Source organism: Nerophis ophidion, linkage group LG03 (genome assembly GCF_033978795.1).
Source record: "Nerophis ophidion isolate RoL-2023_Sa linkage group LG03, RoL_Noph_v1.0, whole genome shotgun sequence".
Lineage (NCBI taxonomy): Eukaryota > Metazoa > Chordata > Actinopteri > Syngnathiformes > Syngnathidae > Nerophis > Nerophis ophidion.
Genome location: NC_084613.1, coordinates 25,577,743 through 25,604,265, shown reverse-complemented (window position 1 = coordinate 25,604,265; position 26,523 = coordinate 25,577,743). Strand labels below are relative to the sequence as shown.

At 40.1% G+C, this 26,523-nt stretch overlaps 1 protein-coding gene across 1 annotated transcript in view; it reads left to right on the top strand.

The window, feature by feature from the left end:
* Positions 1-26,523, top strand: part of otogl (otogelin-like) — an 82,951-nt gene that overhangs the window by 16,626 nt on the left and 39,802 nt on the right. The window contains exons 12-26 of the mRNA XM_061893773.1: positions 9,480-9,588; positions 9,657-9,703; positions 9,776-9,921; positions 9,995-10,121; positions 10,194-10,371; positions 13,687-13,811; positions 15,086-15,295; positions 15,497-15,665; positions 20,074-20,148; positions 20,250-20,293; positions 20,494-20,659; positions 22,461-22,568; positions 22,791-22,929; positions 24,716-24,850; positions 24,942-25,088. Coding sequence (XP_061749757.1) covers positions 9,480-9,588; positions 9,657-9,703; positions 9,776-9,921; positions 9,995-10,121; positions 10,194-10,371; positions 13,687-13,811; positions 15,086-15,295; positions 15,497-15,665; positions 20,074-20,148; positions 20,250-20,293; positions 20,494-20,659; positions 22,461-22,568; positions 22,791-22,929; positions 24,716-24,850; positions 24,942-25,088 — 1,925 coding nt within the window. The remainder of the gene's footprint in view (positions 1-9,479; positions 9,589-9,656; positions 9,704-9,775; positions 9,922-9,994; positions 10,122-10,193; positions 10,372-13,686; positions 13,812-15,085; positions 15,296-15,496; positions 15,666-20,073; positions 20,149-20,249; positions 20,294-20,493; positions 20,660-22,460; positions 22,569-22,790; positions 22,930-24,715; positions 24,851-24,941; positions 25,089-26,523) is intronic.

Below are 26,523 nucleotides of genomic sequence, written 5' to 3'. Positions count from 1 at the left end.
GGGAAATTGTCGTTTTCTCGGTCCAAATAGCTCTTGCTGCTGGAGGCTCCCATTATAAACAATGTGAGGAGCCCTCACCCTTGTGACGTCATCGTCTGCGACTTCCGGTAAAGACAAGGCTTTTTTATCAGCACCAAAAGTTGCAAACTTTATCGTGGATGTTCTCGACTAAATCCTTTCAGCAAAAATATGGCAATATTGCGAAATGATCAAGTATGACACATAGAATGGACGTGCTATCCCCGTTTAAATAAGAAAATCTCATGTCAGTAGGCCTTTAAGTTTACCAATATATTCTACAAAAAAGGAATAAGTACAAACAACAGAAATGCCCGTGCTGAGAGAGCGAACCAAGTCGTTTAAAGTTCGAAGCAATCTCTTAAATGGTCATCCACCTTTCATGCTTTTGTCCACCTGTTTTTTCTCGCCTTAACACGGATCGAAATTAAAACTTAACTTGGAGTGTGTGTGCCGAGCGCACACACATTCTTCTCCTTCTGTCTCGTTCCTGGTACTTCTTATTCTGGAACCTAAATAAGATATATTGTGTGTGTCTTTGCCTTTAACCCAGAACTCATGAAACAGCATAATGCCCCATGCTTTCACACAGCTACAAGACAATGAGAATCAGTTATCTAACTTTAGACCCATTTCCCGCCCTTCTAACACTCCCTGTACACACACATGCCATTGATAATCGCTATGCTACTAAGGACAGGTGAACTCTGTCTCCACTTTCCGTTTCGGTGCTGTTCATCCGACACCTTATTTAACATATTTGTAGTGCTGTAAGAGGCAATGTTGTGCAGCACCTGTTGCTGGGTAGATTTTGTAGGTTGCAATTGTTTTTGCAATATAAATGGCCGTATGTTAAGAACTGGTTGCTGTGCTGTTGTGCCACACAGTAGACAAAATAAATTACAAGGATGTTTCATATATATACAGCATCTCCTCGTTAATCGTGTCTAACTGCTTCGGTGGTAAAGTCATGAGAAAGTAGGATACTTATTTATAAATGGGATATGTTCATAGTTGGAGCAAAAGAAACCAGTTTACGACCTACTAAAATATTGTTGTTAACATTTTTAGAGCCCTCTACACATGAAATAGCACCCATATAGATAGATAGATGGATAGATAATCGCCTTTACACTTGTTTTACCCTAAATATGTTCTGGACAACATGCTTTACTCCACATTCTTTACTGCTCGCTAGTGTTACCTTATCTGAGTTATTGTGTAGAAATATGGGGAAATAACTAGAAAAGTGCACTTTACTCACTAAATGTGTTACAAAAAAGACCAATTACAATAATATATGATGTTAAATATAGAGAGAATACAAACACTTTATTTATTGAATCAGAAATATTGAAATTCAACAATTTGGTGCATTTGCAAATAGCTAAATTATGTATAAATCTAACAATAACCTGCTACCCAAGGATGTACAACAATTCTTCTCAACAAAAGAGGAGAAATATAACAATAGAGGAAAATCTAATTTAAAACATTTGTATGCACGTACAACTTAAGACTTTTGGCATAGCAGTATGTGGAATTAAATTATGGAATGAATTAAGCAAGGAAATCAGACAAAGCTCCAATGTGATTCAGTTTAAGAGACTGTTCAAAGTGTTCACAAAGAACAAAAAAAATAATTATGATAAACATCTAAAACCTTTAAAAAAAACAATTTGTAATCTCATTCATCTCCTAGGACGGTGAATCATGAATTACTTAAATATTTATTTATGGAAACTTAAATTATTGTGTATATGTTTACATGTCTAATATGTATTTATGTATTTAATATTTGTTTACTTAATTATTGTATTTTAATGTATTATTTATTTATTTAATGTTCTGTTACAAATAAATGGGATACAACTGCTATAATATGAAAAGGGGTAGGATTTAAAAAAAAAAGCTTTACTTCTTCCTACTCCTTTTCAGACACGCTGTAATGAAACAACTGGAAATATTTGCTGCATTACATTTTAATTGTAGTTTATTCTTGTTCGAAACAAAGTGAAACTAAAATACATTAGCCTCAAGACACTACGTGGAAATGCTTCCTGTGTAATTCCTCTCAGTTGGGCTTCAATGTGCTGTAGCCACAAGCATAGGTTGTTCTGCCAAAACCGTATCAAATTGATAGTTGCAGCGAAGATGGCGCCAACTTTGTTAGAATTGAGTCCAACCAGTGTCTCGCTGTTGTCGTTTGACATCGCTCACGTCCAAAGCTCACAAATGCGTAGGTGTTATTGGTGAGACAGGAATCGAAAATTAAGTGCATCAATAGTTTTACTCGCCAATTAAAACGAAAAGCAACCACTTAAAGGACAACTGCACTTTTTTATGTTTTTTTTTTTTGCCTATCATTCCCAATCATGAGAGACAAGAACACCTTTTTTTCTAGGATTCTAAAGATCATAAAAATAGCCCCTTGGAAAAAACAGCTGATGAGAGTCACCATTGTAGACTTCAAAGCTGTCTAAAACAACTATAAAACCTCCCATCAATATTTTATATAGACACTACAAGTCTATATATATTATGTAGTAACAGACACGTTCATAATAGAATAGAATAGAAAGTACTTTATTGATCCCTGGGGGAAATACAACACCACAGTTCGCTCCCAATAAACAATAATAATAATAAATAAGATATGACATATATTATGTATATAATATATAATATATGAATAATATAAATATATTCTAACAAGATGTAATATGTTCAGTATTTACCTAATTTTATATATTACCGGAACTTCGCACTTCCGACTTCTGGCAACAAATGTGTGTTCCGACTTCCGGAAACAAAGGCGAATGTGTTTTGATCATGGCAAACTTGTTAACAGACAATGAAGACAACTATTTTTGGACAAATTAAGATTCACAATTTTATCTTTTTTAACCTAAATATGCAAAGAATGAACTGCTACTTATAGAAGCGAGCACAAACAGAGGGAAACCGAAAGAGTGAGATCGGTGTGACTTAAGCTGCAAATGTGGAACTTGGAGCCAAGCTATACCGACATAAATGGAATGCTTAACCAAAATCAACTGAAAATGTCCCCGGCCAGCTGGACCCAACGCACAGTTGTGTTTATTTCAGTCTCTTCTGTAGTGAGTCGGCTGACCATATTCTGAAATCCCAAAAAGAGGACACACATAATCGTGCTGAGGCCGGGACGAGCTAGCTAGCTGCTAAGCTAACGAGGCTAGCGGAGAAAGGCAGCGCCGGTCTGAAGGAAGCTTCTCCCCCGCCACCGTGACCACCACTTCCCGAAGACAGCTGGCACCCCACTCGGCGACGGAAAGTTTCTGTGAGTATGGCTTCCTGCGCTTCGTGCACTTTACTCATGGATAGGTTGGCTTTGCTAGAGAGCCGTGTCCGCCAGTTAGAGCAGTGTAATTTCGTAACTTTAGATGTTGCGGACACATCTGCTAGCGTTAGCTGTAGCGAGCTAACTAGCCCAGCTTGTAGCAGCCCTAACCGGCCTACAAGCTACGGTGTACCGATTGAGACGCATAATAGATTTAGCCCTTTAGCTAGTCCTACACCCCAGTCTACCGGGCACCACACTTTAGTCATAGGGGACTCCATCACCCGAAACATAAAGCTTAGCAAACCAGCCACAATTAAGTGTATTCCCGGGGGCAGAGCACCTGACATTGAAGCTAATCTTAGGGAGCTAACTCGCAACAGGTCTAGTAAACACGTACGGCAGGCTAACCGCACCACTAGTTATGCGAATATAGTAATACACGTTGGCTCCAATGACGTTAGGATGAGACAATCAGAGATTACAAAGAGAAACATAGCCAGAGCTTGTAATCTCGCCAGAAAGATGTCCAGGCATCGAGTAATTGTCTCTGGCCCCCTGCCTGGGAGAGGCAATGATGAGAGATATAGCAGATTAGTCTCTCTTAACAGGTGGCTGGATAGCTTCTGCAGACAACAGGGATTTACGTTTATTGATAATTGGCCCTCTTTCTGGGGCAAACCTGGCTTGCTGAGGAGAGACGGCCTTCACCCTAACCAGGAAGGCGCTATCCTCTTGTCTCGGAACATAGACTTCGCATTGAGCCACATTTGACTAACTGCACTAGAGCAAGCCCGGTCACAGGCAATTACAGAGCCTGCTAGCCTGGGTATGGAGTCAGTTAAGTTAGAACTAGCCAGCGCCAGGCTGGATGATCCCTGTACACATAGCAATTTTCGTAGAATAATACACAACTCACAAAATGTTTTTTCTACTGTGTCTATGACTACGTCAGAGTTAGACATGCGTTCTACTGAGGTGGCAAATTACGATGCGTTCAGTTTATCGCAGCGCCAAGTAGACAATCTGAAAAATTCCCGTCATATCAATTCCTAGATATGGTCGTAATTATTTTAAGTACACTGCGCATAATAAACGCAACATTATTAATATTGCTACTACGGATAATTTTATCAACAACTCCTTAAAACAGCCCACTACCTATAATATGGGCTTTCTAAACATCAGATCTTTGTGTCCCAAAACGTTATTAGTCAATGAGGTCATTAGAGACAACAACCTTAACGTCATCGGTCTTAGCGAAACCTGGCTTAAACCAGACGACTTTTTTGCGATAAATGAGGCATCCCCTCCTAACTATACGAATGCGCATATTGCCCGTCACCTCAAAAGGGGAGGGGGTGTCGCACTAATATACAACGAAAACTTTAACTTTAGTCCTAACTTAAATAATAAATATAAATCGTTTGAGGTGCTTTCTATGAAGTCTGCCACACCTCTGCCTCTGTGCCTGGCCGTTATCTACCGCCCCCCAGGGCCCTATTCGGACTTTATTAGTGAATTCTCAGAGTTTGTTGCTGATCTAGTGACGCACGCCGATAATATAATTATAATGGGGGACTTTAATATCCATATGAATACCCCATTGGACCCACCGTGCGTGGCGCTCCAGACTATAATTGATAGCTGTGGTCTTACACAAATAATAAATGAACCGACGCATCGCAGCGGTAATACGATAGACCTAGTGCTTGTCAGAGGTATCACCGTCTCCAAAGTTATGATACTCCCGTATACTAAAGTAATGTCCGATCATTACCTTATAAAATTCGAAGTTCAGACTCATGTTCGGCAAGCTAATAATAATAATAACTGCTATAGCAGCCGCAACATTAATGCTGCCACAACGACGACTCTTGCGGACTTACTGCCCTCGGTAATGGCACCGTTCTCAAAGTATGTGGGCTCTATTGATAACCTCACTAACAACTTTAACAACGCCCTGCGCGAAACCATTGATAGTATAGCACCGCTGAAGTTAAAAAAGGCTCCAAAAAGGCGTACGCCATGGTTTACTGAAGAAACTAGAGCTCAGAAATTATTATGTAGAAAGCTGGAACGCAAATGGCGCACGACTAAACTTGAGGTGCACCATCAAGCATGGAGTGATAGTTTAATAACTTATAAACGCATGCTTACCTTAGCTAAAACTAATTATTACTCAAATCTCATCCGCATTAATAAAAATGATCCAAAATTTTTGTTTAGTACAGTAGCATCGCTAACCCAACAAGGGACTCCTTCCAGTAGCTCCACCCATTCGGCAGATGACTTTATGAAGTTCTTTAATAAGAAAATTGAACTTATTAGAAAGGAGATTAAAGACAATGCGTCCCAGCTACAACGGGGTTATAGTAACACAGATACGATTGTATATACGGCGGATACTGCAAATATCCAAAATAGTTTCTCTCGTTTTGATGAAATAACATTAGAAGGATTGTTACAACGTGTAAATGGAATAAAACAAACAACATGTTTACTTGACCCACTTCCTGGGAAACTTATCAAGGAGCTTTTTGTATTATTAGGTCCATCAGTGCTAAATATTATTAACTTATCACTTTCCTCGGGCACTGTTCCCGTTGCATTCAAAAAAGCGGTTATTCATCCTCTCCTTAAAAGACCTAACCTCGATCCTGACCTCATGGTAAACTACCGACCGGTGTCTCACCTTCCCTTTATTTCGAAAATCCTCGAAAAAATTGTTGCAGAGCAGCTAAATGAACACTTAGCGTTTAACAATCTATGTGAAACCTTTCAATCCGGTTTCAGGGCAAATCACTCGACTGAGACAGCCCTCGCAAAATTGACTAATGATCTATTGCTAACGATGGACTCTGATGCGTCATCTATGTTGCTGCTCCTCGATCTTAGCGCTGCTTTCGATACCGTCGATCATAATATTTTATTAGAGCGTATCAAAATACGAATTGGTATGTCAGACTCAGCCCTGTCATGGTTTAACTCTTATCTTACTGATAGGATGCAGTGCGTCTCCTATAACAGTGTGACCTCGGACTATGTTAAGGTAACGTGTGGGGTTCCCCAGGGTTCGGTCCTTGGCCCTGTACTCTTCAGCATCTACATGCTGCCGCTGGGTGACGTCATACGCAAATACGGTATTAGCTTTCACTGTTATGCTGATGACACCCAACTTTACATGCCCCTAAAGCTGACCAACACGCCGGACTGTAGTCAGTTGGAAGCGTGTCTTAATGAAATTAAACAATGGATGTCCGCTAACTTTTTGCAACTTAATGCCAAAAAAACGGAAATGCTGATTATCGGTCCTGCTAGACACCGACCTCTATTTAATAATACAACTTTAACATTTGACAACCAAATAATAAAACAAGGTGACTCTGTAAAAAATCTGGGTATTATCTTCGACCCAACTCTCTCCTTTGAGTCACACATTAAAAGCGTTACTAAAATGGCCTTCTTTCATCTCCGTAATATCGCTAAAATTCGCTCCATTTTGTCCACTAAAGACGCCGAGATCATTATCCATGCGTTTGTTACGTCTCGTCTCGATTACTGTAACGTATTATTTTCGGGTCTCCCCATGTCTAGCATTAAAAGATTACAGTTGGTACAAAATGCGGCTGCTAGACTTTTGACAAGAACAAGAAAGTTTGATCATATTACGCCTGTACTGGCTCACCTGCACTGGCTTCCTGTGCACTTAAGATGTGACTTTAAGGTTTTACTACTTACGTATAAAATACTACACGGTCTAGCTCCAGCCTATCTTGCCGATTGTATTGTACCGTATGTCCCGGCAAGAAATCTGCGTTCAAAAGACTCCGGCTTATCAGTGATTCCTAGAGCTCAAAAAAAGTCTGCGGGCTATAGAGCGTTTTCCGTTCGGGCTCCAGTACTCAGGAATGCCCTCCCGGTAACAGTTCGAGATGCTACCTCAGTAGAAGCATTTAAGTCTCATCTTAAAACTCATCTGTATACTCTAGCCTTTAAATAGACCTCCTTTTTAGACCAGTTGATCTGCCGCTTCTTTTCTTTCTCCCATGTCCCCCCCTCCCTTGTGGAGGGGGTCCGGTCCGATGACCATGGATGAAGTACTGACTGTCCAGAGTCGAGACCCAGGATGGACCGCTCGTCGGGACCCAGGATGGACCGCTCGCCTGTATCGGTTGGGGACATCTCTACGCTGCTGATCCGCTTGAGATGGTTTCCTGTGGACGGGACTCTCGCTGCTGTCTTGGAGCCACTATGGATTGAACTTTCACAGTATCATGTTAGACCCGCTCGACATCCATTGCTTTCGGTCCCCTAGAGGGGGGGGGGGTTGCCCACATCTGAGGTCCTCTCCAAGGTTTCTCATAGTCAGCATTGTCACTGGCGTCCCACTGGATGTGAATTATCTCTGCCCACAGGGTGTGAGTTTTCCTTGCCCTTTTGTGGGTTCTTCCGAGGATGTTGTAGTCGTAATGATTTGTGCAGTCCTTTGAGACATTTGTGATTTGGGGCTATATAAATAAACATTGATTGATTGATTGATTGACAAGTGTCCATCGAGTGGGTCACTTTAATATTGATCATGACACACACAGCACGTCATGCGTGTTAGTACAACTAAAGTACATACGCTGTCAAGCTAGCTGTGTACAAACAAAACATGAAATGTGCGCTAACACTTTCCAAATACTTTAATATGTTTTTTCATGTTTTCAGTCAGTACAGATTGGTTTCTAATAGCATTGGGTTGTGCATTACATACTAAAAACCCATTCAGCAGCTAGCTTACTTCTTGCCCCAGCTAGTTTACAACTAATGCTGCAGCATGCCGTAGCAATACAATGTTTTATTACGCTAGATAAACAGTTCCTCAGTGTTCACTCATACAACAATGTCACTACAGTTTGGTTATTATACAGGTTATGGAATGCATTGCTCTCATTAGCTGCATTGCCAGTCACCAAAAACAAGACGATTTTTATTAATTAGAATGCAATAAAAAAACACCTTTTTGTCTTCTTGTCTCTCATTAGGTATGTGAACGATTCCAAAAAAAAGTACAGTTCCCCTTCAGAGGGGTCATATTGGGATTTTTTTTTTTTTTTGCCCCACATTTAAAACACTTCCATGTGATCTACATAACATGTAATGGTGGTTCTTTGGTCAAAATGTTGCGTACAATGTTTTACAGAAAGTTTTCAAGCTGCTTTCTGACAGTCTCTTTAGGATGTGCCGTTTTGTGGGCGGTCTTATTTATGTGCCTCGACTTTGACTGTGTCTTCTCCCCGACATCGTTGTTGTAGTTTTTAGCGCTTCCGTATGGAGTCTACTGACAGATTCATATGAGAGGGATTTCATATGGTCCCATTTGTCACTGTCTACCTGACACGAAACGTAACGAATTGGGAGGGTGCACTATCCACTTTAGCCATTTTGAATATCTTAAATGTGTTTATTGTCAATTTCAACTTTGACTACAGCGTCAGTTGCTGAGTGGCATTTCAAAATTATTAACCCCCTAACTTCTTCTCATGCGAGATCCACCCAGGAATGAGGCAATATGATCCCTTTCTTACTGTAAGTTTGAACTATACGCTACTTTTATATTAGAAATGGCAGCAGTGGAGGATACATCTGCATATCTTCGGACTACAACCGCGGATTTGCGCAAAGCACTTTGGGTACATTTCTACAATATCTGGAGATATCTGATCATGCTACACTTGGGGAAAAATTGCACAATTGAGTTTCATTCCAAACTACTATTTGGGAGGGAAGTATAAAGGAAAACAAGATTGTTTGATAAACATCTCTGAAACTATTTCATATTTTCGGGACTTATGCAGATCCAAAATACACAAAAACTGGTACAAATGCTTAAGAAAAGTTGGCATGGAAACAGACATTCCCCCAAATGAGACAAGTGCTGTTTGGTAATCAATAGAAGACTAATTGTGTGATCTTAGCTTAAGAAATAAATAAAACCAAATTAGGGTGAACCTGAAAAATTTGAAGTGCGATGTGGCCTCGCCACTTCAAATGTATCTTTATTTTGAAGTTTATTCTCAAAGTTTTGGTGGGTCACTACTCTTACACACTTCGTGCTTATGCAAAATCTGATGGTCATATCCTTTTCCATCAGGGCTCATCCTACAAAATGGAACATGCATCGCTGCTTCTCAGTGTCCGTGTGTTTACCACGGTACATCATACGGGCATGGGCACACGCTTCGACAGGGTTGCAATGTTTGGTAAGTGTATTCCGTGTAGAAAACTATCGAAGTTTTCCCAAGGGGCTCCTGAATGTCTTCTTTTTAAGTGTCTGCATGGGAGGAGTGTGGAACTGCACTGAGAACAACTGCACAGGTGAGGTTTTCCATGCTATCCAGAATAAGCTGCGCATCCATCATTACATGTCATTTTTTTGTTGCACCTCAGCGGAATGTTCTGTAGTGGGGGACGTGTTTGTGACCACGTTCGACGGGAGAATGTTTCTCCAGCCAGGAGCTTGCCAGTACGTCCTCGTTAAGAGTCGGGGCAGCAGCAGATTCACCGTCACGCTGCAGTACACAACCTGCACTGAGGTGCTACTGATCCGACCCATGAGCATGTGTGCATGCATACACGTGTTTGCTTACCTGTTGTTGCTGCGTACAGAAGCAGGTGTGTATTCAGTCTGTGACACTAGTGATGGAGGAAGATGTGAGTCGTCAGATCACTCTGACCAGAGAAGGTGGTGTGATGGTCGGAGTAAACTCGGCACCTGTCCTGCCCTATTTTGATGGTGGCTATTAAATATTTTTATTTTAAATCATTAACGGGGCAGTAATGGACTTCTTTTATTTCTCATGTATAGATGCGTTGGATGTGCGCAAGCTGACCTCCGTGTTCACCCAACTAAAGGCAAGGATCGGGCTGAAGCTGCAATATGACGGCAGAGGAGGGCGAATCCATCTGCAGCTGGACAGCCGCTGGCGAGGACTGACGCTTGGCCTATGTGGAACCTTGAATGGGAATCTTAGAGATGACTTCCTGTGAGTTTTCCGGCAAGGACCACTTTTACAAAACAAGTCTGTTTAAATGAGTCGTAAAATATGATTTTTTTTTTCTACATCTAAAACACTTCATTGCGGCCTACATAACATGTCATGGTGGTTATTTGGTCAAAATTATGAATAGTTTATCAAATAAAATAAAATCAAACTTGATTTTTTTTAGCACTTTTCATACACAGGCAAGTGCCAAACAATAAATGACACACACAGCACTATTGACAATGGCAAAACAAAAACATAGAATGGCACTGACGATTTGAGGAAAAAGGCCACCTTTAAGGCATCCACACTGTAGAATAATTAAAATTAACGCCATCTAAAAAATAGTATGAAACACAAGATACAATATATGCAAAAATAAAATATAGATAATGCATTAATAAGTTAATTAAAATGTAACATTGAGATAATAAAAGTAGTAATATTAATAATTAAGATAGAAAACAACACAATAAATAAAAACATAAGGGTTTAACATGATCAGTAAAAAGCCTGATTAAAAGGGTGTGTCTTTTGCCCATCCATCCATCCATCTTCTTCCGCTTAACCGAAGTCGGTTCGTGGGGGCAGCACTTTAAGCAGAAAAGCACAGACTTCCCTTTCCTCAGCCACTTTGTCCAGCTCTGCCCCGGGGATCCTGAGGCGTTCCCAAGCCAGCTGGGAGACAGTCTCTCCACCGTGTTCTGTGTCTTTCCTGTGGTCTCCTACTGGTCGGACGTGCCCTTAACACCTCCCCAGGGAGGCATTTTGGGGGCATCTGACGCGATGTCCGGACCACCTCATCTGGCTCCTCTAGATGTGGAGCAGCAGCGGCTTTACTTTGAGCTTACAGAGCTTCTCACCCTATCTTTAAGTGAGAGACCCCCCACCCAACAGAGGAAACACATTTTGGCTGTTTGTACCCGTGATCTTGTCCTTTCGGTCGTAACCCAAAGCTCATGACCATAGGAGGGATAGGGACCTAGGCTCTCTGACAAGCTGTTCCATTGGTGGGCGCCATAGTGGCTAAATGCCACTATCGGTCTTTGTTCTGGTATTTGGCAAAGATAAAAGTTTAGTGCCAGAGGACCTCCGGATCCACAAGGGGTTGATACAGTAAAAGCAAGTCGGATAGATAAGAAAGCGCAAGGCCATTACAACTTTTAAAAACAAAAAATATAACTATAAAATTGACCCTGAAGAGAAAGGGGAGCCAATGCAGCGACTTTAAAACGGGTATAATGTGCTTCCGCCCTCTGGTCCTCGTCAGCACGCGTGCAGCTGAGTTTTGTGCTATTTGCAGACTTTTGATGTTCTTTTTGGGAATACCAGAGAGCAAGGCATTACATTAGTCCAAAAGACAGGAAATAAAAGCATGCATTAGCACTGCCGTTTTGGCCTGAGAGGAAAATGGGCGGACTCAGGCTATGTTCTTAAGATGATAATGACGGATAAATGTCAGCTAGGAGTGAAAAATTCTCCCGAGATTTTTTGTAGATTGTGTTGTTTTAAAATCTTCTAATTTTGATTAAAGGCCTACTGAAATTAGTTTTTCTTACTTAAACGGGGTTAGCAGGTCCATTCTATGTGTCATACTTGATCATTTCGCGATATTGCCATATTTTTGCTGAAAGAATTTAGTAGAGAACATCTACAATAAAGTTCGCAACTGGAGAAAATCCCTGCCTCTACCGGAAGTCGCAGATGATGACGTCACATGTTGATGACTCCTCATATATTCACATTGATTTTAATGGGAGCCTCCAACAAAAACATCTATTCAGACCGAGAAAACGACAATTTCCCCATTAATTTGAGCGAGGATGAAAGATTTGTGTTTGAGGATATTGATAGCGACGGACAAGAAAAAGAAAAAGTAAAAAAAAAAACGCGATTGGGACGGCTTCTGATGTTTTTAGACACATTTAGTAGGATAATTCTGGGAAATCCCTTATCTTTCTATTGTGTTGCTAGTGTTTTAGTGAGTTTAACAGTACCTTATAGTCGGAAGTATACGTCCACGGCTGGGTGTTAACGCGCAGTGTCTCGGAGAAGTCGACAGCAGCTGTACGGGAGGCACAAGCTCAGCTGATATCCGGTAAGAGGCGACTTTTTAACCACAATTTTCTCACCAAAACCTGCTGGTTGACATTCGGTTGGGATCCATGTTCGCTGTGATCCATAGTAAAGTTCACGTCTGTGAATTTTAAACAAGGAATCGCTGTGTGTTTGTGTGGCTAAAGGCTAAAGCTTCCCAACTCCATCTTTCTACTTTGACTTCTCCAATATTGATTGAACAAATTGCAAAATATTCAGCAACACAGATGTCCAAAATACTGTGTAATTATGCCGACTTTTAGCTGTGTGTGTACGCAGCGCTCATATTCATAACAGTCCGTGACGTCACGCGTACACGTCATCATTACGCGACGTTTTCAAGAAAATAGACTAAATTGCAATTTAGTAAACTAAAAAGGTCGTATTGGCATGTGTTGTAATGTTAATATTTCATCATTGATATATAAACTATCAGACTGCGTGGTGGGTAGTAGTGGGTTTCAGTAGGCCTTTGAAGTTCGCCCCTCTGGTCTTTTGGACCTATACCCTAAAAACCTCTGTTGTTTCTTGGTTGAGTAGTAGGAAATTCACTGCCATCCAGGACTTGATATCTACAATGCAGTTAAAAATGGTATCAATTGGTCGTCTGTCATCAAGCAGTATCATCAGCATAACTGTAGAAATTGATGTTTAAATCTTATGTTTTTCAGACAGTTTTTAGGCCGCTCTGACTGTCTCTTAGGATGCACCGTTTTGTGAACCGTCTTATTTACTTGCCTCCACTTTGACTGTGTCTTCTGCCCCCCATCTTAGTTTTAGCGCTTCCATTAGAAGTCAACTAACAGTTAAGTTTGAACTATACGCCGCTTTGTTTTAGAAATGGCAATGGCAGAAGATGCATGTGCATGTACGATTCAGCCTGCCCCACAACTAGAGGATATAGAAAAAGGAGCTTATTGACTACATCGCCAAATTACAATAGCAGAAGCGCACAAAACACTTTGGGTAAATCTCTACCATATACGGATAATCAGCTGACGTCACACTTGAGAAAAACGTCACTAAATGGGCAAATTCCAAACGGTTTGTTTCCCGGAGGTATTAAAGGAAGGCAAGATTGTTTTATAAATATCTCCATAATGCCTCCAAGATTTTAACTTTTGGGGCATATGCATAACCCAAATACATGACCGCATTTACCAACAGGGAAGAACAATATTGCAAAACAGGGCCCCTTTAATGTACATTTGTGTGCAGGTCTCCTGCAGGCATGATAGAGGGAACACCGCAGCTCCATGCCAATGCTTGGAAGGTGTCTTCAGCTTGTGTAGCCCCGGTTAACCTGCCCATTGTTGACCCCTGCGAGATAAACCTACAGAATGGTGAGTATCCCCAGCAAAACACTTCTATCTCAAAGCAACATCTCTCATTGCAATTATTTTACTCCCCAAAACTAAAATAATTTAAAAATCCATCCATCCATCCATTTCCTACCGCTAGTCCCTTTTGGGGTCTAACATGTATTTTAAAAAAACAACATTTGCACTACTGCACTGCTTACAACTAAAGTCGTTTCATGAATTAATGTAATAATAAGGCATATCATTTATATTGGAGAGCAGACTGCTCTCCCTCCCTCTTCCCTCCAGCTTCTTCTGCGTCAAACACGCCATCAGCAGCTTCTCCATATTTTTATAGATGTTTGGATTTTACTTTTAATGGGTCATTTTATAATTTTCTACTATTAAAACACTTCCTTGTGGTCTACATAACATGTAATGGTGATTCTTTGGTCAAAATTCTGCCCAGATTATATTTTACAGACCATTTTACAGCCGCTTTCTTACCATATCTTCAGGATGAGCCGTTTTGTGAGCTCCACTTAGACGGTGTCTTTTCCCCACCAGACATGTAGTTTTTAGCGCTTTCGTATGGAGTCTACTGACCGATTATGTTAAATCTGTACACTACTTTGTATTAGAAATGGCAACAGCGGAGGATGCATGTGCATGTACGAGCTAGTCTGGCTCTTCGGGTAAATCTCTACCACAGTAATTTCTAAACTTTTTTAAAAAAAATTTTACCAAGGGCCACAGAACAGAAATCAAAGTATACAAAAATAAATTAATGCTGAAGTCAGACATTAGACAGAATGCATATATTTAAAGACTAAACGTTGTGTCATCTTTGTGTAATTGGTGACCAAGTATGCGATCATTAGTTATCAAAGGGGTGTCCCAACTGTGTCCAGGGGGCCTTTTTCGGGCCAAAGCTCAAGTTTCGTTGGCCCACAACATGTTGCGGGAAAAAAACAACAGTGAAAATGTGAGAGAAAAAAAGCAAAAAGACATAATGTATTGAGAAAAGGCAGACATTTTATACTACTAATAACACAATTAGTCACTTATAACACAAAGCTGACACTAAGTTTTATTTTAATATCTGTTTGTAGCATTTTTTCATTTTTACAAATAAAAAGTTATCAAACTGCCCCCGTCCCGGTACCGCTTCTAACTCAAAACGCTCTTAAGTTTGGGGAACTCCTAAGTTGAAATACCACTGTAGTTTTTAATGTGAGGTTTATGAGCTCAACGCCATACTTGCAACATTGTCCACAATCCCAAATATAAGCCGATATAACGTGTTTCTATTGCAGTATTCTATGCCTCCCAGTGTGAGGTGCTCCTGGGGAGTGTGTTCGCCCTGTGTCATGGCTACATCAGTCCCAACATCTACCAACAGCAATGTCGCTACCAGGCCTGCCGTTGTGGGAGCAGTTGTCTGTGCACCTCTCTAGCTCACTATACTCTGCTCTGCTCCAAGCACGGTGTTGATGTTCCTTTCAGGGCACATGTCTCTGACTGTGGTAAGTGTTTAGGAGAGCAAGTGTTTTTGTGTGAGATATGCAGCTATGTTTTTGCATAATTGCCATAATAACTGGTGGTGACATGCCTTACGGGTTTATTTTGTGGCAGAGTTTTTCTGGGGCTTAGCTGTTGCTGGGGTTTGACTTTGTTTGCAGTTAATAATTTGAGACATTATTGGATGGATGCGTGTGTACATATAGGAGTGGTGTGTCTCGGAGGGATGCTGTACCACTCGTGCGTGTCATCTTGCGGGCGGTCCTGTCGTGCTTTGTCCAGCCTGGAAATTTGTAACCCCGACGACTGCGCGGAAGGGTGTGGATGTCCCGACGGCAGTTACTATGACGACGTTCGCCAGCGATGCGTGCGACTGTAAGGCTCCATTTTCTTAATCTCTGCTATTTAAGTTTAAATTCCTCACCTTTTTCTCTTCTCTGAGTCTGTCTCCTCTTTGCCTATGTCTCATTTTAAATGAAGCAAAAGTACACCGGCAAGCAATGTTGTTATATCCTCTGCCAGGAAGTTATGTCGTCGTTGCCGTTAGCTTGTCAGTCTTTAAGTTAGTTGGCACAGTAATTAAAAAATTTATGGGCGGATTTTAATGAAACTTACTGTTACATGCTTCAATATTTGTGTGTCTGTGTACGCTCGCTGCCACGCAGAGACAAAGACAGTGTATGAGAGACAAGAGGTTCACACCATTTCTTTCATTTCACTGATGTACTCTAAATTCCGTCTTATAAGCCGCTACTTTTTCCCCACGCTTTGACCCATAAGGGTTTATAAAACGGTGTGGCTAATTTATGGATTTTTCTTTGCTAAAGGCTATGATGCAAATTAGGGCTGGGTGATATGGCCTTTTTTTTAATATCTCGATATTTTTAGGCCATATCGCGATACACGATAAATGTCTCGATATTTTGCCTTAGCCTTGAATTAACACTTGATGGATATAATCACAACAGTATGATGATTCTATGTGTCTACATTAAAACATTCTTGTTCATACTGCATTAATATATGCTCCTTTTAAACTTCCATGCAGAGAAGGAAATCACAACTAAGTCAATTGACCAAAACTGTATTTATTAAACAGTTATTAAGCAGTGGCACAAACATTCATGTCATTTCAAAAACAGAAAGTGCAAGATTGTCAGACATTTTAAAACAAGCTATTAGTGCACTTTTGTACATGATGTCACTAAGATGACGTATGTATCAAAACAACACTAAATTAGTGCACTTTTTGTACAGAACACCACTACAATAGTTTAAAACAAATAAAGTGCACTTTTGTGCATGATGTCACACAAGATATTTCAATAACTGTCAAATAAAAATGAGTTGCATAATAGGACGGACACTATTTGATCTCCAATTGAATGTTGGGGCAACTGCTTAATAACTGTTTAATAAATACATTTTTGGTAAATTGACTTAGTTGTGATTTCCCTCTCTGCAGTGAAGTTTAAAATGAGCATATATTAATGCAATATGAACAAGAATGTTCTGATGTAGACACATAGAATCATCATACTGCTGTGATTATATGTATCAAGTGTTAATTCAAGACTAAGGCAAAATATTGAGATATATATTGTGTAAGGCGATATGGCCTAAAAATATTGAGATATTGAAAAAAGGCCATATCACCCAGCCCTACTTTGGTGCTGCTTAGGCTGACCATGTTGTGAAATCCCAAAAAGCGGACACATATACTGTATGCGTGCCAAGGCCGGGACTAGGTGAAAATTTGCCAATGATACTTGAACTTGCTTTATAAATAATATATTTATTTAAATACATTTTTTTCCTCTGTTGATAGCAGTGTTGGCGCTAGGAATTTTCAAAATGACATTTTGACAATTCCCATCATGGACCCCTACTTGAAGGGATCCATGATGGACCCCATTACGTCATAAAAATGGGGTCCCACAGTAATTTATTGGGGTCCCACTTTTTTGTAAGAGTTTTCAAAACAAATGATAAAGTATGTATTGTCCTGTTATATCTGACAATATATACTGTGTTTTGGAAAAAGGTTGTCATAAATGTTACTTAATTCATTAAAAGAAATAATACAAAAAGAAGACAAATTTGTATGCCTATGTAAATGTATTCAGTTATAAACATTCATTCACTTTCTTCTTTCCTTCATGGATCTAAACTTTACAGCTGCTGGTAGTTTTTTCTATGTTTTTATTTACCTGTAATACGTTTTATGTGTTTTTATTTCAGTATAAAATTGTAAAAAGTTTTTTGCTTGGGTTATGAAATGATGATAATGGTGTGCCAGGGCATACATACATTTTATATTTAACGCTTAAATAAAACCTACTCAGTGGCCTAGTGGTTAGAGTGTCCACCCTGAGATCGGTAGGTTGTGAGTTCAAATCCTGGCCGAGTTATATCAAAGACTATAAAAATGGGACCCATTGCCTCCCTGCTTGGCACTCAGCATCAAGGGTTGGAATTGGGGGTTGAATCACCATAAATGATTTCCGGCCGCGGCACCGCTGCTGCCCACTGCTCCCCTCATTTCCCAAGGGGTGATCAAGGGGATGGGTCAAATGCAAAGGAAAAATTTCACCACACCTAGTGTGTGTGTGACAATCATTGGTACTTTAACTTTAACTTTAACTTTAAATCTCTGGAGTTGACATCAACTTCCCATCTATTCCTCATTTCAAAATGTTTTAGTTTTTTTTGTTGTTTTTTTGTTTGTTTATTTTCCGCCCTTTTTTTTGTCAAACACACTATGTTTTTTTTATGGCAAACACACAAAATATGCAAAATATTCCACCAAAAATATTTTGCAAATATGAATATTTGATGTGACGTAATCAAGGTTAAGGTCGGGGGGTGTATATTGTAGCATCCCGGAAGAGTCAGTGTTGCAAGGGGTTCTGGGTATTTGGTCTGTTGTGTTTATGTTGTGTTACGGTGCAGATGTTCTCCCGAAAGGTGTTTGTCATTCTTGTTTTGTGTGGGTTCACAGTGTGGCGCATATTTATAACAAGGCACAAGTTCTTTATACGGCCACACTCAGTGTGACCTGTATGGCTGTTGACCAAGTATGCCTTGATTGACGATCTATCTGCTACCCCACTCTCTGTCTCTGCCCCTCCTTCTCGAATGCTGCTGTGTGCGCACACCTTCACAATTTGTTTTGGATTTTAACCCCTTCTTTACCCTGGACGTACATTAAAAATACTGTAGACTGACCATACGTCCTTTTTTCACCGGACATGTCCTCTTTTGCGGGACTGTCCGGGGTGTCCAGGCGGGGTTTCTTTAATGCCACTAATGTCCAGCGTTTTGTATCAAGGTTGCGTGTATTGTCCATCATGGATCCCATCAAGTAGGGGTCCATAATGGGAATTCTCAAAATGGGGTCCCATGGACAGTCCATGGGACCCCATTTTGAAAATTCCTAGCACCAACACTGCTGTCAACAGCGGATAAAAAAATGCTTTATTTAAATAAATATATTATTTATAAAGCAAGTTCAAATATCATTGGCAAATTTTCACCAGGTCCCGGCCTTGGTGTGCTGCCCGCCTTGGCACGCATATACGTGTCCTCTTTTTGGGATTTCACAATATGGTCAACCTAAAATCCATGCAACCTTGATACAAAACGCTGGACATTTGTGGCATTTAAGAAACCCCGCCCGGACACCCCGGACAGTCCCGCAAAAGAGGAAATGTCCGGGGGAAAGAGGACGTATGGTCAGTCTAGTGTTGCTAGGTGTATATCATCCACGTCTGCATATCACACGTAATGATTATACTTTATTACCTGCCCAAGATAGTGAACAACAGCTTACAAGAACTGTCTGGCTGCCTGGTCTAGAATAAATGTAATCGTTCACCATATGTAAAACATGTTATTTCTGAGACTGGCAGATGCTACACCACTATATATAGCACAAACACTCTTGACTGTATTTTCATGAAACTTTCAGGAAATATCAATTGGATAAAGAACAAGTGATGACATTTTGCGGCTGATCTGAATCATTTCTAGTACTTTAGCTTACGTTTGCGTTACGAGCTTCAACTTCCGTCTGTCTGTGCTTGCGTCTTTGCATCCACTCACAGACACAAAGACAGTGGATGATTCTGCTTTGTTCTTTCATACTGCTATGGATAGTTCTGAAATGTATGAGCACAATTTCATTAAATGTTCTGGAAGTGTAAGAACTGCAATAAAGAACAAGTGATTGCATTTTAGCAGTCAGGAATCAGGACTCATTTACTAAGATAGGGCCTGGCAAGGTCAGCAGCCAGAGAGTTATTTTGTCGTTGTTGATGTTGTTATGGCTTTTTGTTCGGTTTCTGTATTTTTGTCCTCCATCATTTAAATGAAAGTCAACCATGCACTACCAGTTGATCTTGCCCTTTTTTTGACTGTTTTTCTCAGATGTTTCACCAACTGTTGTTGCAGTTGCCTTCTATCTTTTGTCTGGCACCTCTCAAATCTTACACAGACTATACTGTACCTGCAAAAGGTTTTGGTTCACCTCCTCAATCAATAGCAAGAACAATTGTGTCCACCTTTTTGACTGGTACTGAATACCATTTGTAAAAAAAAATGACTTGAACTTCAATTATTTCTAATGTTCTTTGTTACATTGTGCTATTTTAGTATGTTTATGGTAATTGTATGTACTGTCAGAAGGATGACCATAAGCTGCCATTTGGAAGAAGCAACCGTTAATGTCATCATCATCATCATCATTCCGTGTTAATTGCAATGGCATTTATGTCATCGGCAGGGCTCAGTGCCACTGTTACACAATGGCTGGCGTATCACAGCCAGGAGAGGTTGTCTTCAGCGCATCTGGTCCATGGTGAGTCACAGCTGGCCTGCTTTGAAAAGTAGAAAGTCATGGCTTGCAATAATAATGGCCAAAATTCACTTAAGCTAACTGTTTTGTCTGTCTTTTACTAGCCTGTGCAGGAATGGGAAGCTAGAGTGTGTGCCAGAAAAAAAAGGTAACCCCCGACCCCCCCACCACCACCATCTTTGCTCTACCCCTTCCATCAGTTCTTGTTTCTTCGGACAACAAAGTGCTGTTTTAGGCTGTGTCCCTCTTGCTGAAATCTAGCTTGGTTCCCATGACTACCTGCTGTGGTTGAAGAGGACATGAGCATTGATTTACCTGCGTCTCTGTGTGTTGCATGTGTTTACATAGAGACAGATAGTGCAGAGACTGGGGAGTGTCCCGCGGGCAAAGTGTACCATAGTTGCACCGAGCTGAGAGGAGGAGTGGCCTGCGCGCCGACCTGTCGCAACCTCATGTTGAACGTCACCTGCCCACAAAACACGCCATGCATCCCAGGCTGCATCTGCCCTGCTGGGTAATTCAAACTCCCTTTTAGTTATTCATTTCTCTCAGTCTTTTTATCTTAAAGGCGCTGGATATTTTCTGACGGGTACTTTATACTAGTGCAAATGTAACTGTTGGCAGAAAACTGACACCATGATCTCAGATTAATTTTCAAATGTATGCAAATGGTTTTGCACAAAAAGATTGAAACTAGAGGCTGTCTGCAAGATAAAATTTAATTAGAGAGTAGTCAGAGACAATTAATAGTCTTTGTTAAAGCCACAGTGCACTAACACAAAAATGTTGTGTATCCTTAGCTGAAAAAAAAAAAAATCACCACAATTTAGGCTAATAAAGTTACCAGGAATTCACCGTAAATATTACAGTCACAATGTAGTTACAGTTGAATCTTTTAATTTTATAGTTAACTGTTTTTGCTTATAGTAAATTACTATGACAAAAACGGATGTATTGCTAACCTGTTTGCGAAAAAATATAAACATAGAATTTACAGCAAAATACCGGCTGCTGTGTTTGTCAGGACTTCACCGTTAAACAATTTAGGGTCAATTCTAGTGTTGCCAAACAGCCTATACCCAGGGGCATGTCTTTGAAAGTCGAAGGAAGCCAGAGTACCCGAAGAGAACCCAAGCAGTCATGGGGAGAACATGAAAACTCCACACAGAAAGACTCCTAGCCCTGTAATCCAAACCAGGACCTTCTCACTGAGAGGCACAAGCGCTAACCACTCCTCTACAGCGGTGCCCTGTCACCAATACTAGTATCTGCAAATGCCTGTTTCCAAGACATGTGAGTGGTACATAAGGATTTTAACTTGAAAGTATTTGTCCAACCGTTCACTGGACAACTCACAACATGGCCTTTCGCAACATGTTCCTTCCAGTGAGCTATTCAAAATGAGTCTTAAGTTTCTGTTAAACAGCTGCTTGCAACCAGTTCCAACGCACTTAAACACACCACTTAAATGTGGTTAATTTCGATGTCGTTTACAATGACAATTACATAGACATGTGATGACATAGATGTCTGAAACGACTTGTCACAGAAATAGAAGAAAACATTTTGTTAGCCAAAAGTTAACTAGGCTAATGCTTTAACAAAAAAAACAACCAGGGTATCCTGTAATTTTAAATGTACAACCTGCAAAATCTTTAATTTAGACATAATATATTTTTTAAATAATTTTAGAGTATTTTGCATGCTTTTGAAATTACAGTATTTGCAGATGCATTGTACAATTTTTCATAATTTTCACAGTCAAGTCATGTGTTTTCTACGTATCATAGCCATAGTAATATAGGATGTCTAATGTTTGAGTTTATTTGGAACATGCATGCATACAACATGATACATCGCAATTTCCAGTTTCTCTCTTCAACATGTTTGAAAAGGAGTAGGAAGAAGCAGAGCTTATCCTACCCCTTTTCCTGTACATAGCAGTTGCTAACACTTTTGTTCACTTCCTGTTCTCAATTTATTCACAATACACTCCATACGTAATAACATTAAAAATAAATATTTTGTGAAATATGTTGTATTTCATATGGTGAGATAAATAAGATTATCTAGAACACGAATGTTTCTTGGTTTCCAGGAATCCGCTGCATTTACAGCTGTGATAACCTATTTTTGATTTTTCTGTGTTTTACTGTTGCTATTTAACAATCGATTGCTGTAGTTTTTACAGTCATTTTTTTACAGTATCATTTGCAAGATATCTTCGCACAAATCTTTTAACCATATTTTATATTTGCAGAATTGCTCCTACAATAGGAGTTTGAAAGCATATATTTACCATGTTCTATTTAAAGGCTGGTGCTGCACCGTGGGGAGTGTTACTATCCAGAGAACTGTCCCTGTGTCTGGCTTGGCCTGGAGTACCTCCCAGCAGAGACTGTGCAAACACCCTGTTATAAATGGTATGTGCCCTTGCTGCATTAGAGAAAGAGATTGACTTTACTGAGTCCCGTCCTAATACAATGTGATGTTTTCAGTTTGATTGTTACTCACTTGGAACAAACAGTCCAAACACATAATGGAACGTTGAACTTGCACGTCTGCTTTTTCTTTGTTTTTGTTTTTTTGCTTCTGTTTTCTCCGTATTTTCCTCACACGCATCCAACCTGCCACCATCTCCTCAGTGTGTGTCACCGTGGCTATTTTAACTGTAGCTATTCACCATGTCCAGCTGTGTGTACTGTCTACAGTGACAGACATTACCACACCTTTGACGGCCTGGAGTATGACTACCATTCCGACTGCCAGGTCTACCTCCTGAAAGTGAGTTTGTATCAATCTCATTACAATGTAAAGTCAAAAACGAGTGCCTCATCTCACAAGCTTTTTGGGGATACAAGTGCTCTCATTCATATTGTCAGGCTTCAGGTTGTGAGCAAAAATTCCTATTACAAACCTCCCTACCGCTAGCGCATGCCACAGTAGACCCCGTGAGATCTGCGGTCTCAATTGCTAACATTAGCTTATAGCCAGAGAGCGACATAACTTGGTTTTACCATAAATGGGAACTAGCAAAATCAGTGTGAAGGACAGGGCTGAGGACAGAAAGTAGATGATATTCATTGAATTAAAAAAAATTAAAATACAGAGCTTGGCGCAGCTGTACGTGTAGATCTTCACAATACTGCGGCAGAATGAGTCGATAACGCCAGCCAAGGACATCCAAATAATTTCTAGGTGACAAACATTGATCTATCAGAATATGGAGACACTGGCAATGGTGTGTTTCACAGAAAGTGCCGCTCCCCAAAGTCAATTCTGTACATTCTCACATTTTAGTCAGTCCTCGTTTATCGCTATTAACTAGTTACAGGCCTGACTGTGCTAAATGAATTGCTGCGAAGGAATTATTTATTGTATATGGAATATTTTCAAAGCTAAAGCAAACAAATATACATTTACGACCTTTCAAATACGTTTTTTTAACATTATGAGAGCCCTCGAGACATAAAATAGCTCACACATAGTCATATATCCAATATAGTAGACATCATAATAAAAAAATAAGACATAAGATCATAAGTTTAGCTGGCCGACATTGGCTAAAATGATAGTTAAAGTTATTTTTTACACAACTTCGTCTCACACTTGTGAGCTAGCTAGCAAGGTTGAAGCTAACAGTCTTACTGAGGTTGAGACCGTGTCCTCCCTCTAAATTTCCGACATCATGTCTCCGCTTTAAATGCTCATGTATCACAGATATACAGCCATAAAAACAAGGTACGCTTTGCAAAATGAGCAAGGTATTCGCGTTTTAACAAGAATAACATAAAATCTTCTCACACTTTACATGTTATCACTGACAATGTTTTTGCGAGTGGCGGGGTGGACCCACTTTCACCCGGAAAAACATAAGTGAAGACATAACGACTATTGTCAACAAATAAAAAGATTGTTTATCTATCACATGTATATAGATCTACCCATTCTTCCAGGTCATTGTAATCTCAGGGCATTCAACCTATTGCAACAGGACTTTCTGGTTTGTCTCAGAAGACGTTTGTCTCAGAAGACGTTTCTCTCATCCAAGTAGGCTTCATCAGTTTGTGCTCATAGAATTAGATTGGTCAGACCTAGTCTGATCAGATCTAGATTATCAATTTATGATAACATGTATAAGCGTGGTTCCTACTCTACTGCAACTCCTTCGGTTTTCAACCAAAACTGATTTGGATCTGGGAAAGAACAGCAAAGTCTGTTTCAGACTTTTTACTCAGACCAGGTAAAGGTGTGTGTATGTGTGTACTCTTTTGTCTGTCCCCTGGTAATGCTTGGCAAAGCTTTAACAAGACAAAGAGACCAGTGTTCACCTCAAACCTCAAAACTCTCGTTCTCCCAGGGATATAGAATTAGAATAAGTAGAACAGACACCCTGATTGAGTTGGGACAGATTTGCAGACCACCATGATGACTTGTATAGAATGGGAAAGTGGGTCTGAGCTGTGTGAGTGCAGTACAGTATTTCCTGAACACATATAATTAAATGTCAAAGTTTCCTCTTAAGAGGGTTTTTTTTTTGGTGTGGCATAATTAACTTCTTCCTGTGCAGAGTTCGGGAGAAACCGAAGTATCCATTGTTGCCCAAAATAAGGACTGCTATGAAAGTGGAATTGTGTGCATGAAAACTTTGGTCGTACACGTGGGACTTACCAAGATCTACTTCATGGACAACTCTGGCAACCCTGTACACACACACCTACAAAATATCTACTAAACATTATAATCAATGCCAGGAAGTTATGCAGGTGCAATCTGATCATTTTGTCCCTCTGCAGAGCCCATCCACCCAGGTTGGCCGAGAGTCCGTGTTTGAGCTGTGGAAAGCGGGCTACTACACTGTTGTCCACTTCCCCAATCAGGACCTGACTGTTCTGTGGGACCGCAAGACAACTGTGCACATCAGGATTGGACCTCAGTGGAAGGTATGGTGCTTCAAACCATTTCATATTTACACATATTGAAATTATATTCTTATTTTATTAAATTGTGGGGACATTAGACTTTTTTGGAGGTTTATATAACTAAGATTTTTACACTCTTTAAAATTTCAACATACAAAGTTTTTGTTGACTTTTTAAAAATGTGAACATTGTTTTGCTGATTATATCATGACACATATTAATTTTAGCATACAATTGTTCATACTCAGGCCAAATTTCATGAATGGGTTTTTTTGTCAATTGGCAAATGACTGAAAGAGGTTGTGTCCTTTTTTAATTGCTTTTCAACATTTTGTAAATGCTCAAACTTATCCCCTTTGGCAGGCTTTACAAATCACTATAGGCCAAAACAACCCATCATAAAAAACATTTTTCCCCCTGACTAACAATCTGATGAATGCTGTGAAAGAACTCTGGAACTAATATGTCACAGGGAAAGTACTAACTCATGTTCACGTCATCATCTTTTTCGCTCTTTGCTCTATTCACCACTGTGCTATTATCTTATTATCCTTGTACATATTACTCATTTAAGCACTTGTTTATTATTTAGTAATGGTTAACATTTATTAAGGTTAAACAAAGACCGCATAGTCTACCAAGTCAAGTTCCTTGTGTGTTAAACATACTTGGCCAATAAAGCTAATTCTGATGATTCGTATCCCAGATTTTTTCCGTCATTTTTGAAGCATAACGCGTACTTCTAGCATTGGTGCAATTGGCACATGAGAAGTTTTCCTCTGATACTGTGAATAAGTCCCACACAATCGATGACATGTTTGTTTACAATGAGCTCAGAGGAAGTTTACGACAGGCTTCAGGCAATAGAAGAAAAGGAGCACTTGATTTGCTCACCCACATCACAGTAATCTTACCTTATTGGAACTTTATTTTTATTTTGGTTTTCAGACCTATGTTTTGATGAGATCTGATTTATTGGTGTGATGTCATAAATTCCTTATATTTATCATCCATCCATCCATCCATTTTATTCTGCTTTTGTCATGCACCCCAAAAAATTAGACATCAAAATTAACCACAGAATGTGCTAGACATAGGCTGTATATAAAATTATTCATGTAATGTTTGACCCACTCATTTGATTTTTGTGTTTGTGTGTATGTGGCCATTTGATGAATACTTACAGTACACTTAGTAGACTTCTGCGTATCATCCCCGACGCATGGCCCGTCGGGACGCGCCGCCGGCGGGGGAGGACCCTGCCGTCGGCCACGGAGCCCAGTACGCTTAATATTTTCCCTGTGCAGCAACAGCTGACAACAGATCACATGGCAGTCTGATGCAATCGACACAAGCTATACGGAAACAGGTGCAATAGTATATAGGGCCTCTCAGAGTCCAAAGACAAGGGAAATAACTTGGTTTTGGAGACGGCCAACCCTCAAGTCTTGAGTAG